Here is a 21,054-nt window from a genome sequence, read left to right on the forward strand (position 1 = left end):
GCAGCTTAGAGGCTCAGTGTGTGTCTGCTCCTCAGCTTGCGCTGCTTGCCAAACTGGTGTGTGGGCTGAAGCAGTCCTAGGCCTCACATTTCCAGAAGACCCGCCTCATGCCTGGAAGATGCCTGCCACTATTTTCTTGAACCCTGTTTGTACAGGGAGAAACGCATGCAAGTTACCCTGCCTTTGATTTCTGCACCTACAGCCAGGGCGGGGGGGGGAGGGGGATTGTGCAAGTGGGTGAGAGCACAGGAAGGCATAATCTGAAGCGGAGCTCCCCAGGACATGTGGAGGAATCACAATGTGTCTCTGAGCATGTGCAGTGTGTCCATCCCTCACCCCTAAGTATCCATTCCCACACCTTAGTTATTTAATGCTGATTTTATTTATTTTTAAAATTATTTTATTTTATTTATGTTACTGTTTTTTGGGGGGGGGAACGGGGTGGGCAGGTGTGGATTCCCTGGTCCTGAATGGGGTAACTGTGCCCCTGAAGGACCAGGTGTGCAGCCTGGGAGTCATTTTGGACTCACAGCTGTCTATGGAGGCACAGGTCAATTCTGTGTCCAGGGCAGCTGTCTATCAGCTCCATCTGGTACGCAGGCTGAGACCCTACCTGCCCGCGGACTGTCTCGCCAGAGTGGTGCATGCTCTGGTTATCTCCTGCTTGGACTACTGCAATGCGCTCTAAGTGGGGCTACCTTTAAAGGTGACCTGGAAACTGCAACTAATCCAGAATGCGGCAGCTGGACTGGTGACTGGGATTGGCCGCTGAGGCCATATACCACCGGTCCTGAAAGACCTACATTGGCTCCCAGTATGTTTCCGAGCACAATTTGAAGTGCTTGTGCTGACCCTTAAAGCCCTAAATGGCCTCGGCCCAGTATACCTGAAGGAGCGTCTCCACTCCTGTCATTCTGCCCGGACACTGAGGTCCAGCTCCGACGTCCAGCTTCTGGCGGTTCCCGCACTGTGAGAAGTGAGGTCACAGGGAACCAGGTAGAGGCCCTTCTCAGTAGTGGCGCCCACCCTGTGGAACGCATCAGATGTCAAGGAAATAAACAACTATCTGACTTTTAGAAGACATCTGAAGGCGGCTGCCTAGAGTGGCTGAGGAAACCCAGCTAGATGGGCGGGGGTATAAATAAATGATATTATTATTATTATTATTATTATTATTATTATTATTATTATTATTTCATTATAACACTGATTTTAACATTGTATTTTAAATTGCTGTAACCTGCCCTGGGACCCTGTGGTGAAGGGTGGGCAAGAACTTGTAGCAGTAGCAATAATAATAATAATAATAATAATAATGGAGGCTACCTCAATTAGAGGAGAATCCTTCCATCTGCAGACAGCATAGGAGGTTGCCTTATCCTGAGTCATACAGCTGCTCCATTTAGCTCAGTATTGTTTAGGGCAGCCCACATGGCACCCTCCAGCTGCTGTTGTATTAATGTAGATTCGAAAAGACATTTCTGCTCTTTGAGCCAGCTCTCCCCTCTCTGCTTTGCTTTCTGTCTCTCCCAGCAGGCTGCTCATGTGACTTCCTGCCCGTCTCAAACCCAGAGTGTGCAGCTGATTGGGATTGTGGCCAAAGGCCTCCACACCCACCAAGCTCATTGCTCCTGCCTCTTCTGCTGCAGAGAAGCTCACTGGGGGTGGGGGGGAGGAAAGTGCCTCTGGATCTTCCCCTGCCCCTATTCACTGCCCTTTTATTTCATTTCCCCCTGCAGGCTTGCAAACGCTTCGGGCACCATCACGCTCAAATGCAAAGACTTGAAAATTCTGCAGCTGGAGATCCCTGGGATGGAAGAGTGTCTTAACATCGCCAGCTCCATTGAGGTGAACAACATGCCCATCCCATGTAGCTTTATCTGAACTCAGGTGTAGATAAATGCCCTCTGAACATGCACAGAGTGCCTGTCATTGTCACAGCCAGCCCACAAATTCCTTGAGAAAAGGTGGCAGGGATAATAATAATAATAATAATAATAATAATAATAATAATAATTTATTCCCCGCCCATCTGGATGGTCCCTTCTGCCTCTGCACCCCCTCCAATGGTAGTTTAAATTACCTTGGCCTTTGAGGGAAGGAAAAGCACTTTGTGGTAGCTCAAAATGACAACTAAAGGGCAGGATGAGTAACTGAGGTTCCCCTTCTCTTCCTCAAATCATAACAGGAAGGCAAAGACGTAAGTTAAATTCTGGTTCTATTTTTTAAAAAAATCTCTGTGAGTTTGGAAGGGCCAGGTTGAGCCTGTCAGTAACCTGAATCTAGACTGCTATGGTGGCCCGCAGCCAGGATTCCTCACCTGGGGTTGCTAGCTTGAGTGGCCTACTCTCTGTCGACCAGCCGAAGGGGGCGGGAGGCTTTGCTAGACCAGACCTATCCCCTCCAGAAAAGCAGATATCAATGGTGCATGTGTATGCATGATGTATACCAGCCTTCTTCAACCAGGTGCTCTCCAGATGTTTTGGACTACAACTTCCATCGATAACGCAGTGATTGTGTTTGTAGCCAGAAATATCTGGAAGTGCTGACTTGGGCTGACCTGTCATTCAAAACATCTGCAGAGCCCTAGGCACGCACACACACACACACACACACACACATATATATAGACACACATTGGCCCAGTGCACATGTCACTGTAAACCATGGTTAATGGTTAGTCATGCATGCACTAAGCTGGGCTGTTGTGCACTTCCCCAGTCACACTTAGGAGAAACAAATGATCCCCGGCTTAGCATAGTTTCAGCCCCAAACTAGTAATCCAAGAACAAACCATTTCACTGTCAAATAGCTCTTAACACTTATAAGCTCTTACCACTTCTTGAAATTTGGATCCATTGTTTCAGATCCTTCCCTCTGGAGCAGCAGAAAACAAGCTTGCTCCATCTTCCATGGAACAGCCCTTCAGATATTTGAAGATACCGTATTTTTTCGTGTATAACACGCTGCCCCCTATTTTGGGGGACTCGAAGTTAAGAAAATGGGGGGGGGGGGTTGACCAGAATTGTTGAGCTTTTTTGGGGAGGGTTGCTTGGAGTTGTTGAGGGGTTTTTTTGGGGAGGGGTGCCCACACATGTTTAGCTTGGGGGTGGGTGGGGAGATTGCCGGAAATCACTCACCATAATGACTGGCGCCAACTGGCACCAACGGTCGTCCTCATGATTGGTGCACCAGTAGCCAATCAACAGCAGCCCTTGACACAGCCAACAAACAGCCGCGGCTACAACCAAATTGCCCACCACCCCTCAGCACTACCCATGTATAAGACGACCCCAAATTTTTAACATGGTTTTGGGGTAAAAAAACCTACCTAGTCTTATACAAGGAAAAATAATGTATTTGACAACCTCTCAGTTGTCTCTTCTCCAGGCTAAACATACCCAACTCCCACAGATTAGGGATCAGCAGCTGCTTGCCCTCTGCCCAAAATCCAGCTTCATGAACAATGCATGGAGCCAACCCAAATGGGAAAAGAGAAACCAAGGCAATAGGATTTGGCTGGAGGCTATTCTGCCCAGGATTGGGAGAAGTGACTTGCCCCCCACCATTCTCTGTCCCCTTTATCAACCTGGGTCTCTGGTGAGGCCAGTTGCCGACCAGCATGCAGCTGCCACTATCTTCTACCCCCCCCCCCACACAAAGGACTTGACTGGCAGTATTGCCAGTCAACACAAATTACCCATTTTTATAACAGCAACTTTTATTTGTTGCATTTTTTCCAGGGACCCCAGGGCAGCTTATGTTGCTTTCCCCAGCCCACAACCCTTTTTATTCCCAGAACATATGACAAGCTCCAGGTCACTGACTCACGGCCACGCGTCAGATTTGGAACCCAGGTCCAGTCTCATGCTGTGACCACAGAGGACCCCGTTGATAGGAAAGGGGGAAACTTGCACCTCCCAGGCACATACCTGAGTTGCTCCCATATGGGGGGGCAGCTTTGCCTTGCGCACACTGGCCTTAGAAGCACCCAGAAGTGACTGGGGGGTGTCACAAGACTGGCTGACCTGGCTTGCATCCCACAGGCAGCACAGGAAGGCTCTCTGGCTCTTTGGCAAGGGCTGCTGCTGGCCTGTTTATTTGTCCGTCGCTAACCCGCTAGCACAGGCAGCTTCTGTTCGCCTCGGGATTTCCTTGTTGGAAGGCAAACAATACCGAGAGGTGGAAAAGCATGAAAAAGATCCAAGTTATTTTTCCACATCAGGCACCATTAACCCTTCCAGAGGGATGTCCCTGAGCAGCAAGGCAGCGATGGCAGGAAAGGTCATCACTTCCCCAGGATCCAGTTCTGAGAAGCTGAGAGACAATTCAGAATGTCATACGAGATGCACTCAAGGCCACCAATGCTGCCTTGACTGCCCTACGGCATAGAGTTGGGTGGCTGGGCAATGCAAAACACTAACACCCAGACACACACCCCATTATTATTATTATTATTATTATTATTATTATTATTATTATTATTATTTTGCAGTATTTCCCTCTCTGGCTTCTGACATGCTTGCCCATAGGGTTCCAAGCATCTCTTTGCAGCCATAAGGACTATAAACTTTTTTTAAAAAAGAGCAAAAGCTGACACCCTGATGCATCAGCCCAGCCTTACTCTATCGTTAACAGCACCGAATAGAAAAAGGGTAGGGAAATAGCCTGCAAGATAAGGAGAGGGTGCTTTGGTGCAGGAGAACACACCCACCCACCTGACCATTTTACCTGCACAGACCCCTGGCTGCTGCAACTCACCAGGCTCAGGGCTTTCAAATTATTATTATTATTTCTAAAATTTATACACCGCTTGATTGTTTAGAAACCCTCAAAGCGGTTTACAAAAATAATTCTAGACACTGGAGATGTTTTAAGTCTGTGCCGCTCCCTCTTCCCTATGGTTGGCAGAGCCAGAGCCCCTTAAGCAGGTTATTTAGGTAAGTGGCAGCGGGTGGGGTGGGGGGCTGCCAGTTCAAAAAGACACAATTGGTCTCGGCCAGCCTTCACCAACCTGGTGCCATCTACATGTTTTGCACTACAACTGCCGTGAGCCTCATGCTGGCTGGGGCTGATGGGAGCTGCAATCTGAAACATCTGGAGGCCTCCAGACCGGTGAAGGCTAGGTGTGGGGAAAGCTCCTGGGGATGATCCACCGCCCTTGTTCTCTTGCAGGCCCTCTCCTCCGTGGAGTCGGTGATGATGACGTACCCCTTCTTCTACAGACCACAGAACATGAAGCTGGAAGACGGGTGGGGGCTGCACCGCCTTGAGGAATTCTTCCAGCAAATAGCTGCAGATGTGAGTCACGAGGGGCTGTGGTTTTGCAGAGGCAGAGAAAAGCAGGGGTGATGGCTGTGGGGGGGGCAACTTCCCTCCATGTCCAAAGGAGTAGCACCCCTTCGCTCCCTGCCAGCCTTGCAGTTAGTCTGGACCTCAAGCCATATTGCCCAGAGAAGGGCAGGAGTCTGCCGCAGAAGACAAGCACAAGCACACACACACACACACACACACACACACACACACCATTCACCCTGGCACCCATCGAAATGTCTCCTCTTCCCCCAGGGCAGGGCAAGCAATCCCACCCTATAGCCAACTCTTGACCTGAACTGCCCTATCCCCTTATCCCATAAAGGGTGGTGGGACATTTGGTCCCTGGAGGGGACACCCAACTGGATGACAGCATCAAAAGAAACAGTATTCTACTTGCCACTGGACTTGACAATTTCCAGATAAAATTTCCTCCCCCCCCTTCAAATATCATTTTCATTTTCATTTTCATTTTACACTTGAAACAATAACATTTCAAATAAAAGAAATGCGCAATTAATATTGACTCCCCTTCACCCCCCCCCCTTTCCATGGTGCATTTTATTACTTTCTTATCCATTACATAATTCTAATTTCTCGCTATATCTTTTTTCTACTTGCTACTGGCCTTGACAATTTCTGAATAAAACTTCCATTTCAAAAAATGACCAACTACACAGGGTATATAGAATCTACCTTAAAAATTGCATATAATCATTTATTTTATCTACATCTGATTAAACCCCTGATTAAATGTAACACTTTTTTTTAAGGCTGGTATTATAACAAGGAGTCCTCCAATTTAACTGCCCCAATCCTTTCCTTTGGCCTGAAGTTTCCTTGCAGTTTAAAGAAAACCGCATTAACTAAAATGCATGGTGGGTGGGGCTATATAACACCACACACACACCCCAACCTGCCACTGTGGGGTTGGCAGACACACACCAAAGACGATGGGGAGGCTGAGGGAGGAGCTCAGTGCCAATCTACTGGGCTGCTTCTGGCTTAAGGGCAGCAGTTCCAGACCTCTGCCTTGCAGGCTACAGGAAACAATCTGACGTTGACCCACTTCCCAGACAGGTGCCTGGAGGCTCAGCTATGTCAATGAGGATTTTGGGGCCTGCTCCAGCTACCCGCCCGTTGTCGTCGTGCCAACCAAAGTGGAGGAGGGAGCCCTGAGAGAGAGTGCCCGTTTCCGTCATGGGGGACGATTCCCCATCCTCAGCTATTACCACAAAAAGAATGGGACTGTGAGTCCACCTTCATTTCCAGTGTCTCTTTCCTGCACCCGTCTTCCCACAGACCACACACTCCTAGTCTCCTGTGTTATTCTGCGGTGGCTGGTGGTGGTGGCAGAGCTTCAGAAAACAAGCTTGCCTGTTTTGTCTGAAGCTGAGCAAGTTATGCAAAAAAAATAAAATAAATCACTTATTTGGTAAATTAGTAAGCTGCCCTTCGGAGCAAGAATTAGGCAAGAAATGGTGCAATGTGAACTTGCATAACTGATGCACAGTTGTTATCTGTCGTGCAGTTACATTAGGAAGCTCCCTTGCCATGAGCCAAACCACTGGTCTAGCGAAAATAGTCCACTGCTCAATTATGTTCAGGGAAAGAACACAGGAAGAGTGCCTGATGCAAAGTCTAGCCAGTCCAGCAGCTCTCTGGGGTTTCAGATAGGGGTGCCCTTTCCCAGCCCCATCAGAGGACTGAACCTGAACCTTTTGCATGAAAGCAAAAAGACTACCCCTTAAAAAAGATACTGTGGCATTTGAAAAGGTTCAGAAATGATCAAGGAGGGGATGGAGAGCCTGCCCTGTGGAGAAAGGTTGCAGCGGGTGGGACTTTCCAGTAAGAGGCGACATGATAGGGATTTATATAATTCTGCATGGTATGGAGAAAGTGGGAAGAGAAAAACTTTCCCTTCTCTCTCATAACACTAGAACTTGCGAAGTTGAATGTGAGAAGATTCAGGACAGACAAAAGGAACTCCCTTCAAGCAGCTATGAAGCTATGGAACACACTCCCCCAGGAGGCAGTGAGGGCCACCAACTTGGCTGGACAAATTAATGGAGGCCATGGCTATCAATGGCTACTAGCCGTCATGGCTGTGCTCTGCCTCCACAGCCAGAGGCAGAAATGCTTCTAAATGCCAGTTCCTGGAAACCGCAGAAGGGGGGAGAGCACTCTTGTGGTTGGGTCCTGCTTGTGGGTTTTTCGTTGGGGCACCTGGTCAACCACTGTGAGAACAGGATGCCAGGCTAGATGGGCCAACGGGCTCTTTTTCTGCACTTTACTACTGAGCTTGAGCCACCCCTGTTGCAAAGGATATTATTAACATTATTATTACTTCATGAAATTTATACACCGCTTGATTGTAAAAGCAAAACAAAACTCAGAGTTGTTTACAAAAAAATAAAATAAAATCATCAGTGAGAAAAATTAACAGCAAGACTTTCAGAAAGCTAAAAGAGCAATAGTCTAAAAACAGATGAGAAAGGATTGACTCCTTTGGCCCCTATGGCAGCGTTCCTGCAGGGATTTGCAACGAACGATCACGGCAGGGGAAGAGAGCTCCGGTGCTGCCACAGAGGCCCCCTCACCCCCCACCTGCCCATCCTTCTCATGTTGCTTTGGCAGGTGATGCTCCGCAGCAGTCAACCCCTGGTGGGGCCCAACCGGAAGCGCTGCCAGAAGGATGAGCTGCTGCTGCATGCTGTGCTGGCAGGGGGGGACCGTGGCTTCGTCCTGGAGACCAGGTCAGCGCAGGCAGCCAAGCAGGCAAGGATGCTGGGGGGAGGCACAGAGCACCGGAGTGCCTATCCTGGTTGGAAGAGATTTCACCGGCCTCTGGAGAGGTGAGCATGCTTTCAGGGCCCCAGAAATGAAATGGAGAAGTAGTTAACTAGAGCTCAACCGTCTAGCTCAGTGAGTGGCTTTGGGCTGGTGACCGTCTCTCTCAGTCTAACCTACATCCCAGGGTGGTTGTGAGGATAAAACAGGGAAGGGGGAACCACATTTGTATAAACTCCCTGCAGGAAAGGTGGGGTATGAATGTGAGAAATAAAACAATGAGCAGGGCACACCAGGGCACAAATGGAATGGAAAACCGATTTTAAAAGAAAAGCCGATTTTAAAAGAAAAAGTCCAAAGGAGAATAAGCAGAGCTGGGTGTGGTCTGTGCTTATGTGGCTCTGTCTACTTTGCAGGCATCACCTGGTTTACAGGTAATTTCTTCTGCTGAGATAGTACAGGAAATATCACTCTGATGATGGTCCTGGGATCAAACTACATTTCTCCAGATCCCAGACTATTTTCTTTTCTTTTATTCTTTCATATCAGCAATTTTTAAAATACAATTTTACCAGTACCTACTCCCTCAAGGCTCCATCTATAACCAAACAGGTTAATAGCTCAAAAAGTAAAAGGCGGCTGTGTTGGTGCTTAATTCTCCTCCTGTATCAAATTCGCAAAAAAAAAACAAAAAAAACTGCCATTTGCTCCGATTCAGCAGTAGAGCACAGGTTTTCCTGGGGAAAGTGCAGGGATAAAAAACAACAATACTCAGACATGGAGCTTTAAAAACACGGCGAAAAAAGGAAGTAGGGATGAGCAGATGCATCCATCCTCCGATTGTGGAAGGAGAATGTAGCTTTCATGGCTAGTAGCCACCGAATGGCTTATCCTCCACATTTTGACCAAGTCTCCTTCTCTCTCTCTTTGCTCCTTCCCTGCCAACCCCCTCCCCCCTCCCACAGGGGTCGTCCCCTCCAAGAGAGCTTCATCAAGCTGGTGGAGGCTTGCAACGACCCGTCCCACAACATGGACCGCTGGCTGAGCAAGCTTGAAGCCTCCAAATGGCTGTACCATGTCAAGGAAGCCCTGAGCACCGCCTGCCTTGCGGCCCAGTGCATGGACAGGTAGTGATGCAGGCAGGGAGACCCAGACACCTCCCTCTATCCCATCCTCTGCAGCAGGCTGGGTTGACACGGGCTCAGGTGAACTCTGCAGAGGCAGGTGTAGAATAGACTAGAAAGGGGGATTAGAAAGGAGGGGTGAGAAGACAGTAGGAAAAGTCCCTTGAGCAGGACCACATTTCTGTTGGGCTGCGCAGGGTGGTGCCAAGCTACTGGGCATTCTGCGGCTTGCTTACAGGGAGGAGGCCTGCGTCTTGGTGCACGGAGCCGAAGGGACAGACACAACCTTGCTGGTGACAGCCCTTGCCCAGGTCATCCTGGATCCCAACTGCAGGACACTCGCCGGGTTCCAGGGGCTGCTGGAACGGGAGTGGATACAGGTACCGGTACCTGCGGCGGGTGGGGCTTCAAGTGCCAGGTCTCAGTATGAAGGGTGCCCTGCTGCCCTGCATCTTCAGATCCTATGGGGTTATCCTCAGTGCACCCTTTATCTCTGGCTTTACGTACTGACTTGTTATAAACCAGCCTTTTCCATAGAGGATAAGGCTACCATTAGCTCCTAATTGTGAAGGCTATACGGTAGCCTTGAGCAGATCTTTCTATATGGTGGGTCTTTGCCAGGGCAGTCTACAACTCCCATCAGCCCCAGAGAGCATGGCTGTATGATGCTGGGGTTGAGGGGAACTAGGCCGTGTTAGCAGGGCCTGATGGGAGTTGTAGTCCAAAATTATCTGGAGTCCACCAGATTGGTGAAAGGCTGTTAAAAGCCATTCAAGCAAGCCTGTGTGCTAGAGGTATGTGTGGCCATCACACACATGTACATTCATGTGTGCATGTGATTGTGCATGCACACAGGAGGCCATAAGGACTAGCAATGCCCTTTTTATGTTCCCACCTGCCCACTGCTCCTTGCTCCTCCTAGGCTGGGCATCCGTTCTGCCTCCGCTGCGCCCACTCGGCCTACTCCCACGTCCGTCTCAAGCATGAGGCGCCCACCTTCCTCCTCTTCCTTGACTGCGTCTGGCAACTGGGGCGCCAGTTTCCCTTATCGCTGGAGTTCAACGAGGGCTTCCTCTTGGCGCTCTTCGAGCACAGCTACGCGTCTCCCTATGGCACCTTCCTGTGCAACAATGAGAAAGAAAGGTGAGGCAAAAGTTGGGAGAGCGATACTGAGACTTGAGGCAAAGAGGCTTGGCAGCGGGGGAGGCATCAAACAGCTTGACCAGGTCTTCAAAATGTCATCCAATGATTTGAACTGGGTCTTTGCGCTTTTATAGGCAGCTGCCCTATAGAGTCAGATCACTAGCTTATCTAACTCAGTCCTCTCCACACCAGAGGTGGGGAACTGGATCCAGCCAGCCAACCAGATCCTTAAATCTCCACCAGTGGGCAGGATCCCAGTGATTGTCAGGGCTTCAAACCATAGAGCTGGGAGCCGATGGTTGGTTTCCTGTGCCCTGGGCTTTGCTGGCCTGCAAGCCCCTCTTTGGCCCAGTGGCATCCTTATTTTTATAGGGGCAGGTGGGCAAGGCTTGGTTGAAATGGCCACACAAGCCAAATGGGGAGGCTGGCAGGCCTACTCTGACTGGCAGCAGCTTGCCACGGTTTCAGGCAGGGGTCTTGCCCAGCTGTGCCTTGAGATGCCATTGACTGAACAGGGGACCCTCTACATGCAAAGTAGACCTTCTGCCACTAAGCTATGGCCCCACACTGCCAGAAAGTATGCAGGTTTCCTGCTCCTGAACTGCGACTCCTCCAATCTAACGGCAGTCAGGGCAAGGAGAGAAATGGATGGCAACAGCTCAAGTGTTCATAGGAAGCTCACACAATCAAAAAGCCCATGGGACATTCCAATGCAACTCTTGCATTGTTACCGGTACTGGCTCTTATAAATTACAGCGCCACATGGTGGAGGTGAAGAGCAGGAAAGGCAGAACTTCTGCACCATGGTAAAGGTAAAGGGACCCCTGACCATTAGGTCCAGTCGTGACTGACTCTGGGGTTGCGGGACTCATCTCGTGTTATTGGCCAAGGGAGCCGGCGTACAGTTTCCAGGTCATGTGGCCAGCATGACAAAGCCGCTTCTGGCGAACGGCGTTTACCTTCCTGCTGTAGCGGTACCTATTTATCTACTTGCACTTTGATGTGCTTTTGAACTGCTAGGTGGGCAGGAGTTGGGACCGAGCAACGGGAGCTCACTCCGTCGCAGGGATTCGAACAGCCGACCTTCTGATCGGCAAGCCCTAGGCTCCGTGGTTTAACCCACGTGGCTTAACCCCGTGGTTTAACTATCCCCGTGCAGGTTGAGTGATTATATAAATCTAGACACACACAAACAAATGCAGAGGCTGGTGCCCCTGCTTGCATTGTTCCCCAACCCCACCTACACCTCTGCCAACCACTCCAGCCCCATCCTTCCCTTTACATCTCACCCAAATCCCCATCCTCACACAGCTCCCCTGTGTCCTGCCACCCCTGCTTTATTCAAACCTCTGATGTTGTTTAAAACCACCATTTTTAAACCTGCCTATTCTTCTGCTCCCATCTCCCTTCCTGGCCTCATGCAAAACCAGGTTTGTAGTGTGGCCATCTTCTAATGGAGACTGTGTGGTGACAGCCTTACATTTTTATGTGTATGGGAGAGAGAGACAAAGAGAAAACACACACACACAAATTTCACAGGGAAATGTCACCATCAGGTGTTAAATTGCCACCGTACTTTCATGGTTACTCGTTCTTACGGATGCAACCCCCATGTGGTGAAACAGAGATGCAGCCACAAGATGGGAGGGGCACCCAAAAGCTACAAGTACAAAACAGCCTACGCACATCCGATTGCAGTTGCTCACATCAGCCCTCTCTATTGTCAAGATCTCAGGATTCATTGTCATTGTAGAACTCAGGATAGGATTGGGGAACTCACGGCCCTCTTTCATTCTTGATCACTGGCCACATTGGCTGTTGGTGGGAACCGCAAGGTCTCCCTCCTTGCCCTAAAAGGAGTGCTCAAGTTTCTGGTTCAGACCCTCCCAGCCAGCCAGACCCTCCCTCCAGGGTTCCCCTCCTGCCCCCAAACTGCAGGGTAGTTCAACAGGTGCAGCACCTGTGTATTATATTATTAAGCACTTCTCCACATTCTAGCATAGCCTTTACCAGCCAGGTTTCTTCCAGAGGTTGGTACTGTTCTAGCTCAGACCTACCCCGCAAGAGGGACTAAAATGTCACCATCTCCCCCTGCAGGAAGCTCTGTGACGTGAAGGAGAAGACACACTCACTCTGGCCCTGGCTGAATAGCAAAGTGGGGGAGTTCCTGAATCCGCTCTATGCACACAACCCCTTGGTTATCTGGCCATCGGTGGAGCCGCAGAGTTTGCTGCTCTGGCAAGGTAGGATAGATAAGTCCATTCTCTCTCAAAATAGGGACACAAACTTGCTTTATTTGCACTCTGTGGTCTGTAACCAAATCCAAGCCCCCCACCATATCAGGACAGAAGTATGAGAGGAATTCAATATAGCACTAAAACAAATGTTTCATCAGCACAAGCGTTTCTGGTTACATGATGGAACAACCTCCTCTCTCCTTCCCCCAACTTGCTTTGCACCAGCAGGAACCCAAGCATTGGTTCCCGCAAGTGGAATTACTTGATTTTAGAAGCTCCAATATGTCACAGTGCTGGCAAATTTTCAGTCTTCTTGAGGACTTGAAACTTTTATTTTTTTTTAAAAAAAAATTAATTTGTGGACAACTTTGTATTGCTAATTTCCATTACATTTAAAAACTGGGGTGGGGTATCCTTTTAAATAAACTTTAATTCACTTTAGCAATTCTCTTATACATTGGGGCTTCAAAGAACATTTTAGTCCTTTGCAATTGTGGTGCAATCAAACCCTTTTATTGCATATACATTTCACTGACTGATTCGGATTATGCTACAACATGCCCATTTGGGATATCCAAATACCTTTCCTATTCCTTCAGCTGCAGCATTTTACTCGATATTCCTCTTCCAGACTATTAGTTATGGTGATACAATACTGCTACCATCCCAATCACAGCAAGAGCCCAGAGTCGAAGGGGAGTAGAAGAGGAAATAACTTTAATTACTGTACTACTTTTTCAACCTGCTATATATGGGGATATAGATATTAATCTAACAATTTCCTACAGGCTTATTCCTCCGCTGGGTCCGCTCATCCCACTATCTAGATGACGCATGGGGAGAAATTCAGAAAATAGTGAAGTCCACACAGGAAGACTGAGTGGGATGGCACCAAAGCAGACTGCAGCACAAGCCATTTCAAAAGCAGAAACCAAAGAACTGGGAAGGAAACGATCAGCCACAGCCTGGTTTCTGCTGTGCTGGAAACCAGCAAGCACAGAGCTATCAAGGAGAGTAAATGGTGCTGGTCACTAACCATGTTGTGAACCCAGCCCTTGTTTGTGTGAGAGATTTGTACAGTGGTACCTCTGGTTAAGAACTTAATTCGTTCCGGAGGTCCGTTCTTAACCTGAAACTGTTCTTAACCTGAGGTACTAATTTAGCTAATGGGGCCTCCCACTGCCGGCTGCCACACGATTTCTGTTCTCATCCTGAGGTAAAGTTCTTAACCCGAGGTACTACTTCTGGGTTAGCAGTCTGTAACCTGAAGCGTTTGTAACCCGAGGTACCACTGTAAATAGGAGAATTTCCCCACTGGATACAGAGCTGGTCACTAAAGTCTGACAATTAAAAGACACTTCATGTTGGACTACACAAGTTGCCAGATCTTTGTGTAGTCCAATTATTCAGGCTTCTCATCAAGGAAATAATCTTGTGCTTAGAGTACGTTTGGCAAGTGGGCAAAGTGTTTGGTGGGGTTTCCTCCAGAATATGATCTTAAAAACTGAAAAACCTAGTTGAATATGTCCTTCTACAGAATCAGGCCATGAGTCAGACCATCCAGCCCAGGGCCATCTCCCCTAGCTTTCCCTTCTAAGTGGTTTTCCAGACTCGTGATTCCCCTCTGCCCTAGGGAGCACAGCCATGCTGGTTGAGGCTAATGAGAGTTGTGAGTCCAAAACATCAGTTTGGGGAAAGCTTGATCTACTCCAACTGGGAGCAAGTCTCCAGCAGAGCAAGGGCTTCCTTCACCTTCCTGCCAAGGGCCCTTTTACCAGAAAATGCCATGGGGAAACTGAACCTTGGGCCTTCTGCATGCAAGGCATTTGCTGGGCCACTTGGTCCAATAGCAGCATTTATGCCTTTTATTCTGGTTTTTGGACACCTGAGATGTGTCTTTTTAGTACCTGCCCTATTCTTCTGATTGTAAGGCCTGCTGACTCAGGCCAATGGCCCATCTAGTCCGGCATCCTGTTCTCACCATGGTTTTTATACGGTTGTAACTTGCTGCGGGACCTTGTGGTGAAGGATGGGTAAGCAATCCAGTCTGTACCATTACAACTACTACAAATGCCCTGGGAATTATGTGCATCTTGAGAAAGGAAGGAAAATTCTGCAGCGAGGCCACCCAAATCCTAAGACTAAATTCGAAGGCCCATGTAAACTATTCCCCTTCAACAAATCTGCATAAAATGACTGAGTGTTAAAAGAGTAACAAAAGACATAAACAGCTAAGAAATTCAAACACACTCCTACTGTAGCTGGAAACAAGAGTGATGATTTATTATTTCCTTCTGTATAACTTTTATAAATATGCCAAGCATGGCAGGAAGCAGCTGTTCCCAAGAACAGACAAGAAGCTGGACATTCTCGTGTTTCTCCAGAACACAGCAGCAGTTATAGTGCACTGTTCTCTGCTTCAGTCTGTGCATCTCCACTAAACCTCCTTAGGAACAAGCAGAGATCCAGAAGGCAACTGTAGAAAGGGGAGGAGGAAGGGGCTGGTTCAAACTTCAAACTCAAATTCAAAGTACTGGGGATCAAAATAATGGATGCGAACATAACCGTCCTCTCCACCGCTGCTGTAACTGAAAGCAGGAACAAAGCAGAAACAAAGTTATAGATTCAATTCCGGGAGTTCCACATTTCACCCTGGTGAGATGCACACCCGCTTAGAACACAGGGAGATGGACACCCTTACCTCTTTCCATCAGGGTGGAAAGCGACACTGTTAATAGGGCCAAAGTGGCCCTTGACTCTCCCAAATTCTTCCTCAACGCCCAGGTGGAAGAACCTAGAACCACGAAGGAAAAGGCAGTGAGATACAAGCAACAGAGCCCAGATGTTCATGCTGAGACTATCTTCAACATACCTCACCAAAGGGGTAACCATTGCCTACTGGTTGCTTGGGGAATTGACTGCATCACCACCATCACCCCCTTGCAGGAATAGGAGAAGCCAAAATTTGCTCACCTGGCCTCAAACTTGCCAATCCTGGTGGAAGTGGTCGTCACATCCATGGCCTCCTGTCCACCACCCAACACCACCTGCCAAAGAGGGAATGGGGGATGGGGAGAGAACACCTCAGTCACACACTCCTTTGTAGCATGTTAATGGGCCAAGGACTCAGAGCCCAATACATGATGTCTTCACTTTCCACCACACAGCAAAACATACTAACCAAGGATAGCCTAACTTCTGTCTACAGTCTGGTAACCTCTAGATTAGATTTGCAATGCATTGTACATGGGGCTGCTTTTGAAGCTGCTTCAGAAATGGCAGCTAGTGCTATAGAGTCTTGTGTGTCTTAGGACCCCAATACCTCAAGGACCACCTCTCCCCATATGAGCTGACCCAGACCTTGCAATCATCATCTGAGGCCCTTCTCCATCGGGCCCCACTGTAGGAGGTCTGGAGGGTGGCAACATGCAAGAGGCCTTTTTCAGTGCTAGCTCCCTGCTGGTGGAATGCTCCCCCCCGGCACAATCATTACATACCATCAGGCACCAGAGAAAAAACATGTCAGGCATTTGGCTTTTAATTATGTGTGACCTCCTTCAGTGGGTAGCGCATTTTAAAAATATGCCTTTTTTAAAAATATGAATGTGTTTCAGAGTTTTTTCCTGTTCTGTTCAATGCTGGTTTAAATGTATGTGTTATTTATTGTTGTAAGTCGCTGTGGGTAACTTTTTTAAAAAGCAACCAATAAGTTTAATAAGAAATACTTAAATACTGTACATAAATAAATAATATACTGGTGTTCTAGTGCCCACATGAATTCTAGGAGTTCTCCCAGCAACCAGACAACAGGGATGATAATCAATAATCAATACTTTAAGCTCTGGCCCACCCGAGTGTCTCCAAGGGGTATAGAATCATAGAGTTGGAAGAGACCACAAGGGCCATCCAGTCCAACGCCCTGCCAAGCAGGGTAGAGAAATGGGGAACCCTAGCCAATGCTCCCTGCTTGCTCTTTCACTCTTGAGTCTTGCCCCTCCATCTCTCAGTGTATTGTCACATCACACCTACCCAATCCTACTGAAGCCAGGAGGAGCTGGCAAAGGAGGCAATGCACAACCAACAGCATATATTCAAAAGGTAACATACGAGTCTAGCATCTCTGTCTCACATGGGGAAGATCTTTCACAAGCCTCTGGGACTCTATGAATGTCTAGCTATGAGGACGGGTGGGGATGCCCCGAAACAAGGGAGAGGTGCCCCATATGGCCCACCAACATACATGATCAAAGATGGGGGAGAGGGCTGCAGAGTTCACTGGCCGCTCTGTCCGGAACGTCTTCAGGTGGTCAAGCGTCGTGCAGTCAAACAGCTGCAGAGGAAGAAGTGAATTGGCAGAAGCCTTCTTAGCACACGCATCTCTTAAAGGCACAAAGCATCAGAGTCCTGGGAAAGGTCCCAGTCACCCGCCCTGGGAATGCCACAGCATCATGCCTAACCAGACGAGCACAAGAAGCAGACTTATCAGCCACTGCAGAGACCACCCAATGGCGATGGCAGCAGGCAGCCCATTGCGGTGGCTGCAGCAAGCACAAAACAGACCTCAGAAGCCAAGGAGGGCTTCTTCTGATTGATGGTGCATTGTGACATGCACTGATTTATTACACTGTTTTAAGCAATCTTCAGTCCTTTGTCCAGCTGAGACAGGAGCCCCAGGCTGTGCCACCAATTCCAAACCAGGAAACTGCTATTTGGTGCAAGCAGCTCTTGTGCCATATCAAACTTAAGAGCCTGGCAGCTGGATCAGGCCAATGGTGCATCTAGTTTAGCATTCTCTTATCACAGTGGCCACCCAGAGTCCCAAATGGGAAGCCCACAAGCAGGACCCAGGCACAAGAGTACTCCTTCCACCTGTGATTCTCAGCAACTGGGAGTCAGATGTGTACTGCCTTCAACAGTGGAAATGGAACCTATTCATAAAAGCCTTCTCTTCCAGCACTTCCTAGTATGCTAAAACATGGATGGGGAGTATGGGAAGCTTCCTTTTGGGGTCACCTTTTTACCTCTCCGTGGCTACTAATGGGTTTTGCACCAATCTCAAATTCCACACTTAAAGAGGGCAAATCAGGGAAATATGCAGGACGCACCTTGGCAGTGTTATCCTTGGAGGCAGTGATGAACATGGTCATGTCTCGAGAGGTCTGAATGTCATTGATCTGTTTGGTGTGCTCTTTGACGTTCATGAGGACCTCTCCTGACTAAAAGAGGAAAGAGAGGTGAAGGAAACTGAGCACCTCCAGACCAATGGAGGAAGAAACCACATCTTTCTCAAGTCCTGAATAAAACAGCCCATCCAAAACAGCTGACATGCATAAAAAAGAGAGACAAACAATACAAGACAATTTGTCATTTGGTTATCAGCTGCAGCTCACAGTTCCAACCCACACTAACCTTTGCACTGAACTGGTTCAACTCCCCGTTCTCATGTCCCGCAATAATGTATTCCCCAAGGGGACCCCAAACAGCGCTGGTGATTTTGGAATCACTACAGGGGATCTTCATGTATGGCTCGTTGTCCTCTGTAGACAAAGCAAAACAGGGTGAGATTCAGAGATGCCAAAGGGCAGGGGAGGCAGCCACCCATCCCAACCCTGAGCCCTCCACCTAGTGGCCTCACCAATCTGGCTGGAGTCACGGAGGTCAAAGAAGCTCACAAAACACTGGTAGCCCATTTGTTTGTCTGTGGAAAACATGATGATGTTCCCTCCAAAGTCAAAGCCGCAGGTACGCACGGCTGAGTTGGTCTTGACCAGAGCAAGCTGCTTCCCTAAGGCAAAAGACATCACACATAAAACTAGCCTGAAGGAAGGTATGCAAATCTCTGTATACCAGGTCCATCAGTTCTGACCTGCTCTCCAAGGCCTCAGGCACAGGAGTAGGGTGGTTGGGGAACGAGAGCTTTCCCAGCTCTGCTACCAGAGGCTTTTCAACCAGGGATGCCGAGGACTGGATTCTGGTACCTTACTGATTCAAAACCAGTGTGCTGCAGCCCACCTCTTATCGTCAGATAAGCGCCTGCCAAGCTTAAGAGTTCAATCCTACACGTTTACCCAGAGGCAAGACCAAATGGGTTCAGTGGGGCCTTTTCCCAAATCAGCCTTAAGTTGATAGGTTTTTAATCCAGCCTTCCCCAAACTGGCACCCATCAGATGTTCTGGCTTACAACTCCCATCAGCCTCAGGCATCTCCACCCTGCCTCACTATGGAGTGCTCCCATCATTCCACAAAAGCTTTTGTTTGAGGTTCTACCTGTCTCACAGTCCCAGAGCCGGCAGCTGTTGTCTGCAGAGCCTGTCAGCACATGCCTCGTGTCCCCTATAGGAGCAGTCAAGGAACCAAAACACAATTATGTACAACTTACAGAAGGAGGTGTATATGACTTACTGCACAGCTTCAAGTATCCATACCAAATGAATTCCAAAGCATGGCTCATCCAACTGCACAAGCCTTTTGCTGTCAGGTGTCTGGGGCAAAACTTCAACATCTTTCATATGAATCTAAGCATCCAGGAAGTTTCTTTTAACCAATCTGTATTCTTTAAAAAGTAGGTGTTCTGTAGGGTTATTACGATCTACTAATATGTTCAAAGTCATATTTGTACTAATTAGCCTCTTAGTCAAACTCATAAATTTGGTTATTGTCTGTGAAAGTCAAGCACTATGACCCTTGTCTCCTTGATGGTACAGGCAGCTACTCTAATCCCCAAATTAGAGGTCAAAAATAACATTAATGTAAGGCCCAGCCACTACTCCAGGAGTAGCCAATGCAGTGTCCATGTTCCTGGACTCAGCTCCCATCAGCCCCAGCCAGAATGCCCAATCAATGGTCAGGGATATAGGAGCTGGGAATACAGAAATATTGGCTATGCCTCCACTACTCTCTGAAATGCTCACTCCAACTGCAAAGTCTCTCAAGAGTATCTCAACTTAATACTTGAAAAAGGGTCAAAAATACCAAAGGATACAGTCAGCATCCACACACCAGACTGCGCCAGTATGTCCGCTGTATGTGCCGAGTCTCTCCCCGTTGACAGAGTACCAAACATTAACAATCTGATAAAAGAAGAATAATCATATTATGAAAATGCACCCAAAACAGAAAGACAAGAACAAAATTACCACCCTCTAGTCTACCTGATTTTGGACAATGTATTGACTACTTAATGGCTTGTGAGAAGCAAACAAATTTGCACTGAATTTTGGTGAGGGGGAAGTACTGGAAGAACTGTTTATATGGTTAACTACAAATCAGCAATACCTTCAAAAGGAAAAGAAAATAATATGCTAAATAGGCAACAATGTATACTTTTTAAAGGCAGCAAGAAGTTGCGACTGTGAGAAAGGTGTAGAAAAGAACAGTTCGAGGAAAACATACCGGATCTTTTGCTACTGTGAATAACAAGTCTCCTTCCCTGTTATATTTGATCTGAGTAATTGATCTCTCGTGGCCTTGCAACAATATGGGTTTCTGTGAAGAAATGTACTATTAAATCACATATTCTTTATTACCCACCCTTCAACCTAAGGTCTCGGGGTGGGTTACAACATTAAAGAAGTTTAAAACAACTTTAAATTCATAAAATCCTCAGTTTAGTTGTTGAGCTGAACATTAGTTACTAAAACCACAAATAACTACAATCTATTTAGACTCCACGCACAGGATCTGCAATAGGACCCTTCAGATATACGGCAGGAATGAAGCTCTCTTTAATAAGGCCATTTCGGTAAGGCAAGCCAAGAGGGTGAGGGCGGGGAGGGAAGGGGGAAATTGTCATTTCAACAGCATCGCAAGGCGCTCGCTCTCCCCCCCCCCACCTCTGCCGTGTAGAGGAAATACCGTAGTTCGGCCATTACTACTTTTTAAACCTACCGAGCAAAGCAATTGGTGGGTTATCAGACGAGGAAGGGGGGTGTCGGCGTTTGTGGGTTGGGGGGAAGAATATAAACAAGACAAGGAGGCAGTCTGGATTTAGGGTGTGGCGGCTTCCGAAAGCGTCGTGCGCGCACACGGACACGCGTCCCGTTTCTGCGCGGGGCTCGAAAGAAACAAGCATGAAAACAACCCGCAGTGCGGCCTATAAAAGCCTACAGGTAAAGCGCACAGGCGGTAAAACAACGCCCGGGTCAATTAAGAAACCCCATTCGATAAATCCGGAGGGCGGCGGGGGATAAAGGGAGTCTTACCATGGCTGCGGTGAAGAGACGCCACCGGGAACAGCAACGGCGCCACGAGCGAAAAAGGCAGAGAATCCACTTCCGGCATCAAACCGGAAGGAAAAGCCCGGCAGCGGAATTATAGAGATAGGAAAAGAAGAGAGAAGTGCATCCAAAGCTTGGTTTCAGTTGGAGGATTCCGCGTATGCGGGGAGGGTACGTACGCAAGAAGATCACAAACACACAACACGCAGAAAACGAGCAAAGTTCCAGGTC

At 48.2% G+C, this 21,054-nt stretch overlaps 3 protein-coding genes across 9 annotated transcripts in view; 1 reads left to right on the top strand and 2 right to left on the bottom strand.

The window, feature by feature from the left end:
• FAM167B (family with sequence similarity 167 member B) overlaps positions 1-6,853 on the bottom strand; it is a 21,382-nt gene extending 14,529 nt beyond the window's left edge. For 2 of the 3 annotated variants that reach the window (XM_035117656.2, XM_035117653.2), the window contains exon 1: positions 6,574-6,853. The gene's annotated coding sequence lies outside the window, so the exon portion shown is untranslated. Of the gene's footprint in view, positions 1-6,545 lie in introns of all 3 variants that reach the window. The other variant, XM_035117654.2, reaches the window with a different exon arrangement.
• The window catches only part of LOC118086249 (myotubularin-related protein 9-like), a 19,865-nt gene extending 5,766 nt beyond the window's left edge, over positions 1-14,099 (top strand). For all 5 annotated transcript variants that reach the window (XM_035117646.2, XM_035117645.2, XM_035117650.2 and 2 more), the window contains 9 exons: positions 1,740-1,848; positions 5,176-5,301; positions 6,390-6,563; positions 7,951-8,168; positions 9,069-9,230; positions 9,466-9,607; positions 10,150-10,370; positions 12,468-12,613; positions 13,396-14,099. In XM_035117646.2, coding sequence (XP_034973537.2) covers positions 1,740-1,848; positions 5,176-5,301; positions 6,390-6,563; positions 7,951-8,168; positions 9,069-9,230; positions 9,466-9,607; positions 10,150-10,370; positions 12,468-12,613; positions 13,396-13,487 — 1,390 coding nt within the window. In that variant the 3' untranslated portion in view covers positions 13,488-14,099. The remainder of the gene's footprint in view (positions 1-1,739; positions 1,849-5,175; positions 5,302-6,389; positions 6,564-7,950; positions 8,169-9,068; positions 9,231-9,465; positions 9,608-10,149; positions 10,371-12,467; positions 12,614-13,395) is intronic.
• Positions 14,100-14,865: 766 nt separating this feature from the next.
• Positions 14,866-20,952, bottom strand: EIF3I (eukaryotic translation initiation factor 3 subunit I). Its single transcript, XM_035117651.2, has 11 exons — positions 20,809-20,952; positions 20,000-20,092; positions 19,590-19,677; positions 18,875-18,940; positions 18,243-18,392; positions 18,017-18,144; positions 17,713-17,823; positions 16,848-16,937; positions 15,581-15,654; positions 15,309-15,401; positions 14,866-15,195 (listed from the first exon to the last, which is right to left on the bottom strand). Exons 1-11 carry the CDS (start codon positions 20,809-20,811, stop codon positions 15,114-15,116), a joined length of 978 nt encoding a protein of 325 aa, XP_034973542.1. The 5' UTR covers positions 20,812-20,952; the 3' UTR covers positions 14,866-15,113.
• Positions 20,953-21,054: the final 102 nt, after the last annotated feature.

Source organism: Zootoca vivipara, chromosome 6 (assembly GCF_963506605.1).
Source record: "Zootoca vivipara chromosome 6, rZooViv1.1, whole genome shotgun sequence".
Lineage (NCBI taxonomy): Eukaryota > Metazoa > Chordata > Lepidosauria > Squamata > Lacertidae > Zootoca > Zootoca vivipara.

Coding starts and splice junctions, on each gene's coding strand:
- EIF3I (XM_035117651.2), bottom strand. Junction 19,678..19,999: donor TCACAGTAGCAAAAGATCCG/GTATGTTTTCCT, acceptor TTCTTTTATCAG/ATTGTTAATGTTTGGTACTC. Junction 18,145..18,242: donor CCGTGACTCCAGCCAGATTG/GTGAGGCCACTA, acceptor CTTTGTCTACAG/AGGACAACGAGCCATACATG.